Consider the following 18,775-nt stretch of genomic DNA (forward strand, 5'->3'; position numbering starts at 1 on the left):
CACAAATATGCATTTACATGCTTACACTAGCTTGCACTAGTATTAATAATTTTGAAATTAATTTTCAAATTATTCCCATACCTTTTGCAAAATTATTATGCTTATGATTCTAAGCATAGTTAAGCGATCTCGAATTTGAATTGCTAAGAAAAAATAATTAGTAAAAAAAATTGTCTATGCATTCTGTATGATGCTACTAACTATATTAGCAGCATACCTAAAATCTTTTCAATATTTTTGAGGGAATTTGAATGGTACCGGTTGAGAGCTTTTTTAATTAAGGTACTATTTCGATAGAATTTGAATGGTACCCCTTCAATTTTGTGAGGGACCCCCTTTCATTTTTTGAATAGGGTACCTTAAATGAAAAAAGGACCTTATTTATAATCCAAAAAGCCCACGACATTTTATAGCATATTAGTGATACATTATATTATTATTAGTAAACTTGATTTGCAATCTCTTCTAGATGAGTTATTTGTTTTTTTTTTTGATAAAATATTAAAAATCACTTTTTGACAGAATCTAAAGATTTTTGATTTGTAAAAGTTTTAATAATATGATAGGGTTAAAACATACTATCATAATATTGTGTAATCATATAATATTACTTTATCGCTAGATATGTCTAATATTCAAAAAATGTATATTAACATTTTTTGTCATATCTTGATAATAAAGCAAAAACTCTCAGTTCCCCTTCGACAAATTGTTAGAATGCAACTAAAGTTTATTTTGATATAGTGAGCTTGTTTCAAAAAAAATATATGAAAGAAGAATTAGATTTGCAAAACCCCTATAAAAAACGATTTTTGCGTCGAGAATAACTTCATGCTCGATTGATAGATATGATAATAAAAATCATATATGATAATAACTTAATATGGGCAACAATATTGTATTAATCACTTTGTGTCAAAACGGTTTTCGAAAATTAAGTATTCAATTTTTCAAAAATCCATTCAATAATTTGACTTATAATTCAACGTATAAGAAAAAACTCTTAGTTCCCCTTCGACAATTTGTAAAGAAAATTATATAGTTTCTATCGGTACTATTATTATATTCTACATTCTTCGGTATTTCGAAGAATTAGGTTTGCAAATTTGATATTTTTGATGTATTTTTTTCAAATTGAGAGAATTTTTGACGATAGAAGATGCTCATTTTTGAACTACAATTTTGTATTGATGTGCATGATAAAAATTTGAACTTATATCATGGTGAAATAGTATAGGTCATAAAGTATTGATTTCCAAAAGAAACTATCAACTAATCCCTTTCCAATATGTTTAAACAAATCGATTTTTTAAATTTAATTTAAACCTTAAACTCAATTTATTAAAAAGTGACATTATTTTTATTAGAATTACCAAAATTCATATTCATATAATTATCAAATGATTGAAAATTGTTATAATTGGTTACATTATATTCATTTATGAATTTACTATACTATATACTTTGCAATTTAAAAAATTCAAATTTTCAATTTTTAAAATATCATTATTTATCATACATCAAATAGTAAAGTTAGTATATATCATGTTTAAAACCATAATATCGTCAAAATCGAAAATTTTAAAAACAAATAATATTTAATTTTCACAAAAGATTGGTATATAAGCAATCTATTGGTATATTTTTACTTCTTATTAGATGCTCGTCCTAACTATATGCAGCAATCATGTAGGACCAGAGCCTTAACATCGACTTTTGTTGTTTCATTTCTAATGAAAATCCAGAAACTACAATTTGTATGAAAATAGAAGCTACGCCTAATTCAACAGTCAAAAATTCTATTTTCCGTAAGAACAAATGTCTAATTTCAGATTCAAATATGGGTCTAATTGAATGCCAAGTTGCAAATCTTGAATTTTCGGAATGTATTTTCTTAGAAAACACTGCAAAATGTATTTTTACTGCATTTAATAAAGGTAATATTACAGTTATACACTGCTTTGGAGATAATATAACTGCAATTGGTTTTGGTGGTGGTATCATGAATACAAATGAAATGAAAACGCAATCATTTAATATTTCTTTTCCTTTTTATTCAATGATAGAATGCAAAATAGAGAGTCAAAAGCCATTTGAACATAAAAATAAGAAAGGAAATATCTTTAAAAATATTTTTTCATCTCAATGTTTTATTAATCTCAAAAGATAATAAACATAGATATATATCTCATCAAAATGATATATTATGATAATTATTAAACGTGTGTAACCATTAAATTCCCCTCTTTGAGCTAAATTTACATCAATCATTGTAAGTTATAAGAAATTAATGCTTCTGCATGTTATGAGTTGTTCCAATGCTTCAAGATCTTTTATATCTTGTTGCATATTGAATAGGATTATATCCAAATGCATTAAATTTTTAATATTCAACAAACACTTTGTATTTATTCTATGCTGCACATTGAAACTTTTGAACGATATACTTTAATTGATATTTACATAATCTATAAGAAAGAAAACAAAGTTATATATATATTTCAGCAATACAAAATGAGATAAATGTGTCTGAAGAAGTATAGTATAGATACTTTTTGTTGATGTAGCTACAATGTCCGGATACATAGGAATTTTATCAAATGAATTTGGAAATTAATGAAATTTTTAATAATTAGAATGTGAAATACAACTTAATACGTTTTGATTCTTAATATAAGGAAGATAACCTGTGCTTTACAATTATCCTATTTAAGATTTGATGTAAATTATTCAAATTCTCTTTAACGTACATCAGTAATCAGAAAATATTCAATGAGATTTTTCAAACTAGATTTTGTATGGACTCCGCTTTTAGCTATTCTGGGAAAACAGTAACAATCCAAGGAAATGATTATTACGTTCCCCCGTTTAGCAAATGGGAGGAAAAATGTAAATGTGGTCCATGTCATATTGCTTATTTCCCTGCAATTGATAAATATTTTTGTAATCAATGGGAATGTTCATTTTTATTCCCATCAATCATTATAATATTAACTACACTTACATTTGCATTCGGCGAGTGGTCCTTAACTTATACAACTAGCGGAACATTAACAATAGTCCTTTGTATTATTGGTGCTTTGATATATATTGTGTGGTGGGTTGCATATCTACAGTCCATGTGCAGATCAGCTGGATACTTGCCATGGTATTGGTTTGTAGAAAAAAGGGAAGAATATACTTATGAAGAGCAAATGGGCGGTATTATTACAACTGATGAGCAAATGGAATTCGCAAGAGATTTAGATAGACCTGAAAGAGCGATTTTAAGTGCTAAAGCAAGAAGAATCGTTTTACGCGCAGATCATATCTGTAAATGGATAGGAAATTGGGTAGGTCTCAAGAATTATCGATTCTTTTTCATACAGTTAATATGGTTTGTCATGTTATTTATCTTTTTCTTCATAGTTTGCGCTTTCGAAATTGTCGATATGGCGAAAAATGGATGGCATACGTACCCGCCGCGTATCTGTATGTTTATAGTTTTCATACCTGTTATGCTTTTCTTCATTTTCTTCTTGATTGTCTTTGTCAGACACGTAAGATATCTTGTTACAAACAATACTACGGTCCACGAGCTTAAATCAGAGAAAAGCAATGATTTTACGAACCCTTACGATCTTGGATGCTGGCAGAACTGCATAGAAACCCTTGGCCCGGCCAAATATTGTCCAATTTGGTTTTGTCCGTGCTGGATTCCTCGATCAAACGATGGCTTCACTTGGAGAAGGAATGACCAAGAGGAGCAAACGAATCTTTACAATTACGATGACCATACAACTCAAGATTCCGAACAAATCATTGAAATTGACTCTGTTCCTCCTTCTGGACAAGATTTCTTCTTCCCAACTGTTCCAAACCCAATGAATTCCCCAAGAAGCAGCTACGATGATGGAAATGAGTTCATTTCTCCGTCAAATCAAAATCTTTATCAAAATGAGAAGCCAAAACCAGAAAATAAACAACCAGAAGAGAATAAAGAAGTTAAACAAGAGCAGCAGATGATCAAAAGAATGCCAGCTCCTCCAACAAAGCCAAATTCAAATCTTATTCCTTCTTCTGAGCAAAATCAAAACAAAACTCTGCCACAACCGCTTCCCTCACAAAAAGCTGATGATCAGCCGCCAAAACAAAAGCGGAGAAGGCACGTTAAACAAAATGAACCAAATAATTCACAGCAAAATGGGGAAAAGAAGGCACAAGAGCCAAGGAAAAGGAAGCAGAACCACGATGGATTCATGGATGCCTTGGTTGATAGGACTTTGGATGGAGAAGACGACGATGATTTTGATTTATACACAAAAGGAGAAAAAGTTGCACCAATTCCACCGAAGCAGCCTGTGAAATTAAGAATTAAGCAAAGGAGACAGACATCTGCCGTTCCTCCTCCTCCAAATAAAAATACAGTTCAAATTGGACTTCCAACCAAGCCAAATCCGGCCAAACCAGATCAGACAGAGATCAGGCAATCGAAGACATTAAGTAAATTGCCAAAAATGAAAATGCCGGAGCCTCCAGGAAAGAAAATTGAAGAAAAACCTGTTTCTGACCTTCCTCAGAGGAAAAAGTCAAAGCCACACTCTAAGAAAAACTCTGTTTCTAATCAGAACAACGCTGACGGACTTCCTGTGAAAAAGAAAAGATCTAGATCAGTGAGGAAGCCACGTGAAGAGTTCCCACAGCCATAATTATATTTGTTATAGATGTTGTATATATATTAGTTATGTTTTGCGATATTAAATTTGTTTTTTAGATCTTTTTTTAAATTTCCTTTTTTTTTTCAAAATGAGATCTCATAACGAAACTCTAATCAAATGTATGCTTACAAGAAAAAATACATTTTCTTAATATCTTCCTCACTTATATCTTCTTATATTAATTTGATTTCATCTGATGTGTAGAGAAGAATACAAATTCACAACGAAATTGTTTGATTTATTAAATGTACATTTCTCATCATGCACAAATTTTGTGGGTTCTAAAATTCCATTTTCCAAAGTTTCCATATTTATTTCATTCAATGAAAATATGCTCAATACTCGCATCAATCTATGTAGGTACAATGTTCTATAGATTGTTTCCTCTATAGCTCCTCAGATAGAAAGATGGAAACGCCAAAAGTCTCTTTAGAATTGTATGTCTTCTCAAAATTATCTATGGAATAAATGTGGAGTGCTAAATCCATCAATTGATATGTTAGGTGACATTGTTCTCACTATAAAAAAGGTACTTTTTCCTATTTTCTTGTTCCTATTTAGCCCGAACGAGAATTTGAAGACAGAAATTTAAACATTAAATTTATTGTGGTAAATTTTTAGAGTCTATATTAAAAAGTGACTTTTTTTAATACGACCTCTCAATTTATTATCACTTTTTCATCTTTTTTTATGTGATTTGTCTATATAATGTGGGATTGCACATATGATCAGAACTCATTCTTGTGATGATCATATTATGCAATGGGCATACTATTAAAGTTATATAAAAATCAATATTAAGCATTTAGCAATATATTAATGTTTACTATAACAATTAAATTCGATATAGTTAGGGGAATATATATATAAAATGGTAATGACTATAATTGAGTTTTGATCAAGATGCTAATTTGAATTAGAATGAATATATCGAATACACATATTTTTATTATTATATATGCGTTATATTGTGTTATTGATGATTAATGTTCAGTAAATATAGTCAGATATCATATTTTGAAATTAAATTATTAAATTATTAATAGATAAAAATAGGATTTGATGATAGACATTAGATATATATTATGATATACTTAGAAATACATGTATTTGGATTCATAATGAAGGTAATTAAACATATTATATGTTTTTGATATGAAAAGAAGAGTTAGTAACGTATATAAATTAATATATGGTTACATATTATAGAATTAATATTCAAACTGATAGATAAATGATATTAAGAATCAAAAATTCAAAGAAATCTTACTTTTTTGTATCATTCAAAATTGAATGTAATAAAATCATATTGAAAATAAATTAAGGATTTTCGCCATATTTTTGATATAATATATTATTGAACTCTTTATTGTATTTTTATTGCTTTCAATTTTGAGACAACTTTTGATAAAAAAATCTTTTCAAAATTACTAGATATTTATTTTGTTATTCAAATAATGTTCGTTATAAAATTATTTTATAAAAGTTTGAAGGAGATTTCAAAAATTCATTCCTTATTTAATTTAGTGAGACCTTATGTTATTTAAATAAATCAACCGATAAATTTCCTAATAGGTGTCAAAAGATTAATTCACATCCAAGTCAAATTAGGCTATAATGTATGTAGATGAGGACTGTCTTCAAGGCAGTCCTCATCTACCTACATTATATAACCATGTCTCCCATATTTTTATTTGAATGTGAATGTGTAATTCTCAATTCCAGGACTGAGTGCATGGTTGCAGCGGGTTACTATATGCTCTTGCATCCATGTAGTCAGATCTGGAAATTGGCTTACTTTTCCTTTCGATGCGAATGTGACTAATACTTTTCCAATTGTGCACATATAAGTGCAGGGTACATCACTTGTACCCTGCATTTATGTGTGAAGAACTGAAAAATGACGTACCTTTCATGAAGAATATCACATAGTTATTTTATTTTGAAAAGGAGTTTAAATTTGTAAGCTATTGTTCTATTACATTGCAAATGCAACTTCCTTTCATCAATAATTTCATTTTAATAAATTATAAATATCACATTTAACATAAAATTCTCAAATAATACTCACTTTCTCATTTTGATCATAAATATTGATACTTTATAAATACAAAATTTTTGAATTCTTTATTTTTCCTATGAAATTTATAGTTTTTTGTTTGAATTTCCGAATTTTCAATTTTTTTTGGAAATTTTTATTCAATTTCGGATTTATTTTATTCTATTCTTTATATATGATAATTTTATTCAAGTTTATTATTTAAAAATTTCAATACATACGATAATTTTTCATTCAATTTTTAAACGAATGTTTTGATGGGATGAGCTTACTGAGCATAAGCTCATCCCATCAAGATATTGCATCAAAACTCTGGCCTTCATCAAGGCCAGAGTTCATAATTCATCACCTCAGTGCCAAGTTCCTCGAAGGTCGTCCTCATTAGGATCGATCCGAGAGGAACTTGGCACTGAATGAAATTCACAAGCTCTGGTCTCAGAAAATGCCAGAGCTTCGCAAGCAATCCTCGGGGCTGGTTTCCTCAAAGACCGCCCTGATTCGGGGCGGCCGGAGAGGAATCCAGTCCCGAGAGAGCGTTTATAGGAAGCTCTGGCCTTTTTCTGAGACCAGAGCCTGCAAATACAATCCTCAGGGCCGAGTTTGAGGGAGATCGTCCTCCTCTCGGCCCTGAAAGACCAATAGACAAAGGTTCTGGCCTCAACAGGAACCAGGGCCTCGCATACAATTCTCAGGGCCGGCTTTCTCAAATGCCGTCCTGATCTAGGGCGGCAGGAGAGAAGTCCGGCCCTGGGAAGCAGTAAATTCGAAGCTCTTGTCTCTGCAGAGGCCATGGCCTGCAAATACCATCCTCAGGGCCGAGTTTTGCGATGATAGTCCACATGATAGACCGTCTCGCAAGAACTCGGCCCTGGAAGACATAAAATCACAGGCTCTGACCTCAGCAGGGATCAGAGTCTCGCTTACAATCATCAGGGCCGGCTTTCTCAAATGCCGTCCTGATCTAGGGCGGCAGGAGAGAAGTCTGGCCCTGGGAAGCAGTAAATTCGAAGCTCTGGTCTCTGCAGAGGCCATGGCCTGCAAGTACAATCCTCATGGTGTAGTTTCGACCTGATTGTCCCTCATGAGGACGACCAAGTTAAAACTCTGCCATGAAAGAAAGGAACATGCATGCTCTGGATCCTTATGAGGCCAATACATTCCTAGAGGCCGAGTTTTCTGAGAATTTCCACATCACGGACAATTCTCAGCGGAATCCGGCCCTTGGGATCATTAAATACGAAGCTCTAGCCTTTCTTGATGCCAGAGTCTGCAAGGTTAATCCTCAGGGCTGAGTTTGAGGGAGATCACCATTATCAAGGACGGTCTCCTCTCTCCTCAGCCCTGAAACACCTACGGATACAGGATCTGGCTGTTGCTGAGGCCAAAGCTTCGCTTCCTAATCTCAGGGCCGTTTTTCTCAATTGCCGTCTTGTTCTTGGCGGCAGGAGAGGAATCCAGCCCTGGAATCGATAAATACGAATCTGTGGCATCATTATAGACCAGAGTCTGCAATTTATTTTATATAATATTTTTTTTATTTATTATTTTTTTTCAATGATTTGTTTTTAAAGATTATTGGTACAGTATCTTTTAATATTTAAGTAAAATAGCAAAATACCCTTTGAAAAACTATTGTCAGACAATATTTTATAATCTCTATATTCATTCATAAAAAAAAATACGTCTAGTAATGCTCTGCATAAGTGGACAATAAAGTAATAAGATTGCTCTTTTATATAATAGAATGCAATTGCTCATTTATTAAGGATATATTTGTAATCAATTGTGATCTATTTAAGAAAAATAAGAAAACAGCACCAAATTCATATAGATGCATCTGTATATTCTATATTTTATAGCTGCACTATTACAATTGTTGAAACTAAATCCCAATATTCTCCGCTCATTAATTGATGAAAAAGTGATAAAAATTTGAGAGGTCATTTTCAAAAAAGTCACTTTTTAATATAGACTCTAAATTTTTAATTCAATAAAAATTTGACACTTATGAATTTCACTTCATTTTTTATAGTGAACAATGTTAGGAAAGTTCATAACAAGCGGTTATGAAGAGGAATTAGAATTTGATTCTCTTGATATAATAGGTTTTCAGTACAACACATTTTTAAATTTTAAAATTAAACAAGTTCTAAAAGGCCACTCAAGCTCCGACATTGGATATTCATTTCCAATTGAAACTAAATCTACTATTTCAGATATTCTTTTTGTTATTGGTGATAAACAAATCAGACCTCAGCTTAGAATGTCAGAAGAAGCATCCAAAGAATATCAGGAGTCAAAAGAAAAAGGATATTTATCATTGCTTGGAAGAAATTTATCAGGAAATCGTATCATTTTCAATTTCGGAAATTTTCCAGAAGAAACAAAAATTGAGGTCCATTACACGATGTCTTATTTGGCAGAAGTAAACAATCAAGGATTTTTCTTCAGATTCCCTATTGCATCAAAAGATCAGTATGGTTATGAAACTTCGTTGCCGGGATCAATTTCATTTTATCTCAAAATCAAAACAGATAAAAACATAAGTAAAATAGAAGCAAACAAATCAGCAACAATCAATCAGTTTGATAATCATAATGCATTCATCAATCTTGACAAATTTGAACCAGCTATCTTTGTTCAAACTTTGATAAGTGATCAAGACAAAAGCACTGCAGTTTCAAGTGATGATTATATAGCAGTATCTACATATAAAGAATTTAGCTCCAAATCAAATGGCTATGAATGCAAGGCAGATTATTTCTTTGTTATTGATTGTTCCGGATCAATGAAAGGCGATCGCATCGAAAAAGCTGTTAAATGTATGCGTCTTATTCTACAATCTCTTCCTATGAAGTGCAGATTCTCAATAGTATGTTTTGGATCAGAATTCCAAACATTATTACCAATTGTTGAATATAACAATGAAAACGTTTTGCTTGCTATGAATCTTATTAAATATATTCAAGCAATTATGGGCGGAACAGATATATACCATCCATTGGAATATATTTTCTCACAAAATGGAATGACAAAGAAAATTTTCCTCTTAACAGATGGCGAGGATAGCAATTCTGAAGAAATTATTAGATTAGTCCAAGAAAACAAACAATTTGGAAACATTTACACGGTTGGAATTGGAATTGGTGCAGATTCTGGTCTTATTAGGAATCTTGCTGAGGTAACAAATGGAAAGTGGACATATGTTTTAGATAATGAGAATTTCAATGAGAAATTAATTTCATTACTTTCTTCATCTATTGAAAATAACTCGGTAGATATTACAATACATGCAAATGAAACAATTGCTGAGACAATCCCATCAAATCCATATCCTTTGTGCTCGAATATTTCTCAAAACTATTTCATTAAAGCACCTTTCTGCGAAAATGTTTTGATAAGTTCAGAAGAATTTGATCTGCTTGTTCCAGTAATGAAGATCGAGGATGGTATTGGAATGAAAAGTCTATTTACAAAGATGATTATTCATGAGTATGAAACATATTTGAGAACTCATAATGATGAAGCGATGAAACAAAAATGTATTGACCTATCTATATCATCTGGAATTCTCTGCAAATATACGCATTATATTGGTTCAATCCCAGAAAATGTTGTTCAACTTATTAGAGAATTCTGGAAGTATCAAAGTGGAATTTGCTATGAAGCAACACCATCTAAGAAAGATTATGAAAAGATGCAAGACATATTCGTTCAACGTCATATGACTCAAAGCCAAGAACCAATTCAAGAACCAAACAACGAACAATATGATATTGAGATTGTTGATGATCGTGATGAAATTGAGAAACAAAATATCGATGGATCATGGGATCGGTTTGATGCAATGGATTCAGAAATTAAAGAAAAGTATGGTGAAAAAGTTGCTGCTACAGTTGCAGCAATCCTTTATATTATGAGATATCGCAAATCTCAGATTGATGAGCTTTCGTTAGTTCTCAAGAAAGCTTATTTCTTCTTAAAGAAAGAAGTCAAGGATATTAATTGGGAAGAATTTATTAAGAATAAGCTTTAACATCAAATGAATAATAATATTTAAACAATGATTGACTAAAAATGAATAATATCTTAAATTATTTCTAAAAGATCAATATATTCACATAATGTTTGTTAATATATTAATTTATGAAATTTTGATGTTAAAACGGAAGTCATTCAAGCAGATTCATTTCGGTACGGTTACTATATCAAAAATGTAAAGAATAACTGAAAAAAAAATAATGGAATCAAATATTGAATAATAACTTCAATTTTTTCTTCCTATATATATATTTTAAATATTGTTGGATTTTTTGTTTTGCGTTAACTCCAATTCATGTTTCAAAGCTCAATCGGTATAAAATTTATCTTCAATATTGAAATCAAATGAAAATCATATATGGAATTACTATGATTCATGTGTTGACAATAATGGGCATGATTTTGGTCGATATCTTTGTTGTTGGTATATTTCATGAAATCAAGTAAATATCATGAAAAAAAAATAATAAGGATAAAAAGAGAATCATTATCAAAAGATAAAGTTTATTTGAGTTCAAAAGTTGAACTTAGAAGCCACCACGAAGACGGAGAACGAGATGGAGTGTAGAATCCTTCTGGATGGAGTAGTCCTGAAGTGTGTTGCCGTCTTCGAGCTGCTTGCCTGCAAAGATCAAACGTTGTTGATCTGGTGGAATATCTTCCTTGTCTTGGATCTTAGCCTTGACGTCCTCGATACGATCTGTTGGTTCAACTTCGAGTGTGATGTGCTTGCCTGTGAGTGTCTTGACGAAGATCTGCATACCACCACGAAGACGGAGAACGAGATGGAGTGTAGAATCCTTCTGGATGGAGTAGTCCTGAAGTGTGTTGCCGTCTTCGAGTTGCTTGCCTGCAAAGATCAAACGTTGTTGATCTGGTGGAATATCTTCCTTGTCTTGGATCTTAGCCTTGACGTCCTCGATACGATCTGTTGGTTCAACTTCGAGTGTGATGTGCTTGCCTGTGAGTGTCTTAACGAAAATCTGCATTAAGAAAAATGAAGTGCAATGATTTCCATCTCAAAATTTGACTTCTTAAAATTTTTTTGAGAGAAGATAAATGGTCGCTTAGAACTTGAGCAAATAAAAAAATTTGAAGATGAATTTGATCAAAAATATCCAATCAAAAATTACGAAAATGAATTTGATCAATTCAAGTCAAAATTTGATGAAAATTTTGCTCAATAGTATATTTTGGATATAATATATTAGATATGATATTAAAATAAAAAATAATTTTTGAAACGATATCTGAAAAATTTTTATGTGAAAAAAATTTCCATACTCAGATAACACTTCATTTTTCTTAATGCAGATTTTCGTTAAGACACTCACAGGCAAGCACATCACCCTTGAAGTCGAGCCAACAGACAGAATTGAAGATGTCAAGGCTAAGATTCAGGATAAGGAAGGTATTCCACCAGATCAACAACGTTTGATCTTTGCAGGCAAGCAGCTCGAAGACGGCAACACACTTCAGGACTACTCCATCCAGAAGGATTCTACACTCCATCTCGTTCTCCGTCTTCGTGGTGGCTTCTAAGTTCAACTTTTGAACTCAAATAAACTTTATCTTTTGATAATGATTCTCTTTCTTTATATGATAACATTCAGCTATCCAAATATATGCAATTGATTTTAAAGGACATTTCTAGAATTTTCAGTCTTTTGTAAAATAAAAGATTATGATTCACAAAGATCCACAGATGAAGTACTCCGAGGATATACCCAACAGCATTATTTAGGCTTCACAAATGGCTAATACCACTAATGTAAAGAAATACTTTAAAAATTTCATTGAATATAATAGAAATTGGTTTTCGAATAATTACAATTAAATACCTATACAAGCAATAAGATATGTAGTGCTAGAACATAATGAATTGAAGGAATCTCTATAAGAAGTATTTTCTGCAGAGAAGGAAAAATGAGAAAAAATTGTTTTTCTAAAAGGACGATGACATACTACTGAAAATTAGTCCGACCGTGCTGAGTTAAGAGCTTTTCGCATACATATGAGTCTTATATATCCTCACTGACTTATAAACAAAATAATTAATCATAAAACGCGAATTTGGAAGGTAAGAAATGTCTCTACATAATTCTTGAAAGGTACATTATTGGGTAAAAAACGTGTAATCCAAAGAATTTAATATAATTAAGAAATTTATTACAATTCGGAGATGATACTAATTTCAGATCCCAGGAATCTGGATTTTCATAGCATCAAATACGGGCTTGAGCATTTCTATGGAGGTGACATCCATCATTTGGTAGCGTAAAGCTAAAAGGACATAATGAACTAGTAATGTATTTATTACTGGCTCAATGTTGTTATCCTTGATGGAGGAAAAATGACAAACATAGAGATGATTCAGAAATCTTGTAGTTCTGCGGTAAATCGTTTGTAGGACAACTTGAGCTTCATCTCCGAGTTCTGCATTATCGGTTTTAGGGAAAACTTTGGTATCACCGAGTTTACGTTTTGACCAAGTTATCAACTTGAGTAAATATTCGGATGGAGACAATTGAACCGGGTCTGTTGTGCTTTCATCTTCCCAGAAATAGTGATAGCGAGGGCCTGCATTGAACATCGGGCACGTTTCACTTGTACAGAAAAGAGAACAAACTTGATAAAGCTTATCAACTCTTTCTAAGTAATCAATGGCACTAACTACGAGAAAATCGTTCAGAGACATGCCCTCTGGTGGCTTAAGGAGTGGTTCATAATCATCAATTAATCTAACTCCAGTAACTTTCTTCAGCCTGTCGTATTTCTTAGTTAAAATTGTCATATCTCTGGATACAAGAATTGTCTCGCCTATTGTACCGGCTTTCTTGGTGCTTTTCTTCTTCTTCGGAGGCATTTAAATTTTGAATAAAGAAAAAAAAATTTTTCTTTTACAAAGCTGCTATTCACAATATGAAAAATATAAAATTTGATATGAGCTATTAATGGTTCATTTATTTTTCGTGATAAAATATTGATTGCTAACATTTTTAGGAGAATTTGAATGTAAGATCAATAACCTTTTTCATTTTACTCGTTCTGATAATCACAATCCCTTGTGGCAAAGCTATTCGTATCAAAACTGTCTCACCTGAAAAAAAAATCAACGGCAGAATCTTCCAAAAAAAGCAAAATATCGAAGGAATAAGGGCTCATCAACTACACAAAATAAGTTTATTGACAATGCATAATGGTTTAATGAGTAAATTCAAATATATTTCACAAATAAGTTAACATTGCTCAATTAGGAAAAGGATATTATGTACTGCTTAGGTAAGCTATCACTGATATATACGTATGTTTCAGCTTTCAGAGATTGAATAAAATTTGAAAAACTTCAGCTTCAGGTAGGATTTCTACTATTTCGTATTAGAATGTACATATACTATCGATTATCATCCTTAAATTTAGATAGATTCGTTTATTGTCAACAGATATTTTTAATCAATATGTTTAGAATGTTATTTATGATGGATAAATTGAGTCTTCATTATATAGTACAGTTGTTTACTCGAATAATGTGTAATTTATTCGATAAACTTTCGCAAAATGTAAAATAATCATGCGAATTTAGTAAGATACTAGAATGAAACCTATAATATGAAGAAATTTTGAATGTTTTCTAGAAATGTTTGAACACTAATGAGGATTTTTAATAGTAAACGTTAAAATTAAGAAAATAAGCGATATATGTGTGTTAATAATACATTTTGAAGGCGGATTATATAAAATTGTCTTAACTTTGTTCGATTCCATGATTGTAAATCCTTGCAATTCATTAAAATAATGATCAATAATATTATTGAAGAGAATCAACCCAGAGAACGTCAAATACAGCTTCAGGACAAGCTTTTTGAGTCATATTAAGCATCGCGATTTTTCCAAAAAAAATTCAAAATCAGGAAAATGAAACTAAAATCAGCAATTTTGCTCAATGAAAAATGATTTTTGAATTTTTTTTTGGAAAATTTGTTATTCAAATCAATATTTCTTGAACTTTTCTAGGGTAAATTAGGAAACTAAATCTGAAAATTTGTACTATTTTCAAGGGTAATTTGTGTATTGCTGTTAGAATTGAGATTGAAAATAATAATAATATCATAATTTCAAGATTGCTAATATACATTGAAAACAATATCGTTCTTTCTATATAAACATATATTTAAGCATTTTATTACCCAAGTTTAAAGCAATTTCATTAAAGACAAATCATTAACAAGCAATATTGAGAATTATATATGGATAACTTAAAATTCATATTTCTGTACTATTTATTGAAGTATAGGAAAGGAAGTTTAAGCTATCAATATATGATAAATCTGTTTTATTTGTGAAATATTGTATCAATTTCTTGATGCAGACAGCTGTACAGCATCTTAATATTAGTAATCAAACACACTTAAAGCAAACATTCTTATATCAAGTAAATAAACCAAACAACAAAACATTTATCTAAAATTAAGGAAAAATAAAAAAACAAACAAAATAAACAATATACATATAAATGCTGAACATCATCTAATTCAATTATATTGTTCAAACAATAAAATTATTATATGAAACTCCAACAGGAGAAGCATAAGCGACAGTTCCAAAAGGTCTATCAACAGCGCTAATGACATGCTTTGTTAAATTATACCATGACTGTAGTTTTTCAATTTCTTGCACGCCTATTGTTTTTTCAAAAATATCCGTTGCCCATAATGAAAAAACGTCAAAAGAATTCATCTTAAAGCACTGGAATTGGGATACAGAGTTGTAATATATAACTGATTTGACTTCACGGGTTTCTCTGTCAAATATCATCGTAAGAATAACAGGTTTTCTTTTTTCTATGGCTCGTTTGAACTCTATACTGTCAATGGATGCAACAACTGCTAACTGAAAATCTTCAAGTTCAATATTGAGACTTGAATTAATAATTTCTCGAAACATCGTTTGAATTGTGGGTCTAACTATCCTGGACATCAAATGTTCATGGTTAACTAACCATGTATTCAGAGTATGGCTGGTATTTCCGGAGAATAAATAATAAAAATTTTCCGTATTTAAAGAACTTAGCCTTTGGAAGCCTGGTTCGTAGTTGAAAATCAACCTTTTAACTTCTCTTGATATAGCTATGATTCGCTCGTTGATTCTTTCATTGATTTCGGGATGAATCTCATTATTTTCTGAGTTTTCAGGGTTTTGAGGCTGATTTTGTGGATTACCAGCATTATTTTGCTCTTCATGGTTCTGATTTTGTGGTTCAGGATTTTGATTTTGCATTTGATTTTCATTATTTTCTTCTCTTTGGCTGTTTTCAGATTGATCTTCACTTTCATGATGATCAGGGTCAATATTACTATTATTTCTAGATTCTCCCAAATTCTGAGGAAATTGATCGTTTTGTAAATCTTCCTCTGAATTTGTTTCTACTTGGTGTAAAATGTCAACATTTCGCATACAGAAGTCAGTGAGTATCCCATCGATTGCGTTTTCTAAGTTTGAATGGTAAACCAAGAGTACTGAGTTCAAATCAGTTTTACGAATTTGATAAAACATCATTTCAATATTAGGCTTGATTAAATTAAAGTTCGTATTAAGCATCGTTAATCCCAGGTAAAAGCAATTCCATGGCGCTTGGATATCAGTCAAAAATCTGCTTTCTTTCGTATGACATGCGCCAACTTGGTCTAATTCGAGTCCTCTGAGCTGGAAATATACGGCTGACGGAGTCAGTGATATAATATGCACGAAAAAATCACAATTATCCGATTTAAACAAGTAAATTGAATTTTCATCGACAAGACCTAACATTCCCGATTGTACGGCATAACAGAGCCATTTCTGAAGGAATCTGTAGCATAACATAAAGGAAGGACCTTCAACAGGAGACTCTTTCAGGTCTAATTTCGTAATTCCGACACTTGAATGGCTCGGAAACGCAGACCAGAATACATTTGGTCGCGGGGCCATGAGAAATTCGGTTACTCCGTAATTTTTGTCTGCATTTAATGTGTTCCATAAAAAATTCAACAAAATTGAGACAAATACCTGAGGAACGTTGACTACTCGATCAATAAAAGGTACATGGTTGCCGATAATACCTATAGTATTACCTAAAGCCTCATCAAATTCAAATGTATCGTCATCTCTTGCTGAAAACGCAGTTCTCTTGGTTAAAAAGATGTATATTATGCTATACGCATTAATTGCTTTGTGTGCGAGCCAATTACATAAGAAATAATCGAAAATTGGTGTATGAAAATCAATTTCCAACAAATTTCTGAATGTATATGATACGGCGAAGCACAGAGTGTTTGATGATACAACATTGATCATGTTTGAAACGAAAATTCCATATAACCATGTTGGATATTTACTTCCTTCCAAAATTTCCTTAAAAATCAAGAAACAAAGGACGTATTGGTTGACAAGTCTTGATACAAAGTAAATTATCTTATTTACAATCTTCGTATCCCTCTCAAACCTGATAAAAATTAAATTATATTGAGCATTTGTCGAACAATAGTAAGCGGCTGCATCTAATAGAATAACTACAGTTGCTACAATACGGTTGGCATCTTTTTGGTAATAAAAAGTGTGTAGAATCGAAAATCCTGTAGTTAAAATTAAATTCCACACAAAAACGAGGAATTCTCTAAAATCGAAACGAATAAATGGTATATTAATGACTACAAACGCTACTATAATCAATACGCATGTATTAAACTTATTATTCCACTTATAAATAAAATGAGATATAATTCCAACCAAAACTCCTTTGATTGTCTGCAAAATACCTAATAACAATGATGGTGAACCTTGATAACCAAGTACAAATCTATTAATTCCTTCTAAAAGATATAAAATTACAAGAGATGGCTGCAAAAGCATGCAAATACTGATTAAAGGGGCTGCGTATATAAATATCTTGAATACATTGATCAGAAATGGTACAAATGAGTCGTAATCTAATGAAATATCTAAATTAAGATGGGAAACAATTTTTGGAACGAAATTATAGAGATTTTCTGTTAAATACATAAAGAATAGAACTAAAGAAAGGTAAAATGGTCGAGCAATTCCGTTTTCTAAATGTCCGTAAGTTAATGAGTAATATTCTGTTGGAGGAGGCTGAATTGTTGAGTAAATACAGGCTCCTGATACAATACAGAGCCAGAAGTAGTCTCTACTTGGGAATAAATGCGATTCTTTTGCTACTAAAAAGAGTTGGATTATTAATGAAATATAAACCAATAAAATGTAGAATAAATTGCGTGGGAATGGAAAAAACTCGAAAAAGGATTTGTTGGACAATGGGAATTTCATGATTTTTGATCCTATTCTTAGATAATTATGTTTTGTTTCGTTTTTATGTTTCTGTGCGACTTCTCCGGCAATCGAATCCTTCATGAATTCGGCTAACGCGTATACTTCGCTTGGTTGGAATCCGGAGTTGATAAGATCAAAGGCGGTTTGCTGTAATTTATCTTCTTCAAATGAATAGAGATTCCTCTGGGCCCAAAGAATCTTGGATATCCCAGGGGGAGGACTCTCCGTAGGTATATCTTCTAGCGAGTCTGATGACATTTCGAAAGTTTTATTGACCAATTTGGAAATAAAGTATAATATTAATAAAAAGATTACGATAATCGATGAGTATATCAGTGAAAATAGTAAACATGTGAAATTACTCCATTTATATCTTTGTATCGGAATATGGCAGAGCATAAACAAGACCATGACGGCTAATCTCGTTAGTTGTACGGCAACTCGATTTCCTGGTGTGTACCCAAAGCAAAAGCATTGAAATATAAGACGTTTATGTTCATTAACTTCACTTAATTCTTCGGAATTCATACAAAAATGCCAACTAATTGAATTTTATTTTGAAAAGATAGTATCAACATTCCAATAAATAAAAATCAGTTTGGTTTTTTATTTGACATTTTGAGGAGATTTCAAAAGTTGTAATTACTTTTTC

At 31.4% G+C, this 18,775-nt stretch overlaps 6 protein-coding genes across 6 annotated transcripts, besides 1 other annotated feature; 3 read left to right on the forward strand and 3 right to left on the reverse strand.

The window, feature by feature from the left end:
* Window positions 1-378: 378 nt before the first annotated feature.
* Window positions 379-1,703: a mobile genetic element.
* Window positions 1,704-2,797: 1,094 nt separating this feature from the next.
* On the forward strand, window positions 2,798-4,753 carry TVAGG3_0813630 (cysteine S-palmitoyltransferase protein; the record flags this gene model as incomplete). Its single annotated transcript, XM_001315062.1, has 1 exon — window positions 2,799-4,688. The coding sequence occupies one exon, from the start codon at window positions 2,799-2,801 to the stop codon at window positions 4,686-4,688; it is 1,890 nt and encodes a 629-aa protein (XP_001315097.1).
* Window positions 4,754-8,794: 4,041 nt separating this feature from the next.
* Window positions 8,795-10,951, forward strand: TVAGG3_0813640 (vault protein inter-alpha-trypsin domain-containing protein; the record flags this gene model as incomplete). Its single annotated transcript, XM_001315063.1, has 1 exon — window positions 8,795-10,792. The coding sequence occupies one exon, from the start codon at window positions 8,795-8,797 to the stop codon at window positions 10,790-10,792; it is 1,998 nt and encodes a 665-aa protein (XP_001315098.1).
* A 120-nt stretch (window positions 10,952-11,071) lies between these two features.
* On the reverse strand, window positions 11,072-12,038 carry TVAGG3_0813650 (cellular macromolecule catabolic process; the record flags this gene model as incomplete). The annotated part of the gene is made up of 1 exon (XM_001315064.2): window positions 11,325-11,786. One exon carries the CDS (start codon window positions 11,784-11,786, stop codon window positions 11,325-11,327), a length of 462 nt encoding a protein of 153 aa, XP_001315099.1.
* Window positions 12,039-12,091: 53 nt separating this feature from the next.
* TVAGG3_0813660 (ubiquitin ubiquitin-like (Ubl) domain-containing protein) lies at window positions 12,092-12,351 on the forward strand (the record flags this gene model as incomplete). Its single annotated transcript, XM_001315065.1, has 1 exon — window positions 12,106-12,339. The coding sequence occupies one exon, from the start codon at window positions 12,106-12,108 to the stop codon at window positions 12,337-12,339; it is 234 nt and encodes a 77-aa protein (XP_001315100.1).
* A 604-nt stretch (window positions 12,352-12,955) lies between these two features.
* TVAGG3_0813670 (hippo signaling) lies at window positions 12,956-13,670 on the reverse strand (the record flags this gene model as incomplete). The annotated part of the gene is made up of 1 exon (XM_001315066.1): window positions 12,992-13,663. The coding sequence occupies one exon, from the start codon at window positions 13,661-13,663 to the stop codon at window positions 12,992-12,994; it is 672 nt and encodes a 223-aa protein (XP_001315101.1).
* A 1,618-nt stretch (window positions 13,671-15,288) lies between these two features.
* On the reverse strand, window positions 15,289-18,651 carry TVAGG3_0813680 (pecanex family; the record flags this gene model as incomplete). The annotated part of the gene is made up of 1 exon (XM_001315067.1): window positions 15,343-18,651. The coding sequence occupies one exon, from the start codon at window positions 18,649-18,651 to the stop codon at window positions 15,343-15,345; it is 3,309 nt and encodes a 1,102-aa protein (XP_001315102.1).
* Window positions 18,652-18,775: the final 124 nt, after the last annotated feature.

This window comes from Trichomonas vaginalis, chromosome VI (genome assembly GCF_026262505.1).
Source record: "Trichomonas vaginalis G3 chromosome VI, whole genome shotgun sequence".
Classification (NCBI taxonomy): Eukaryota; Parabasalia; order Trichomonadida; family Trichomonadidae; genus Trichomonas; species Trichomonas vaginalis.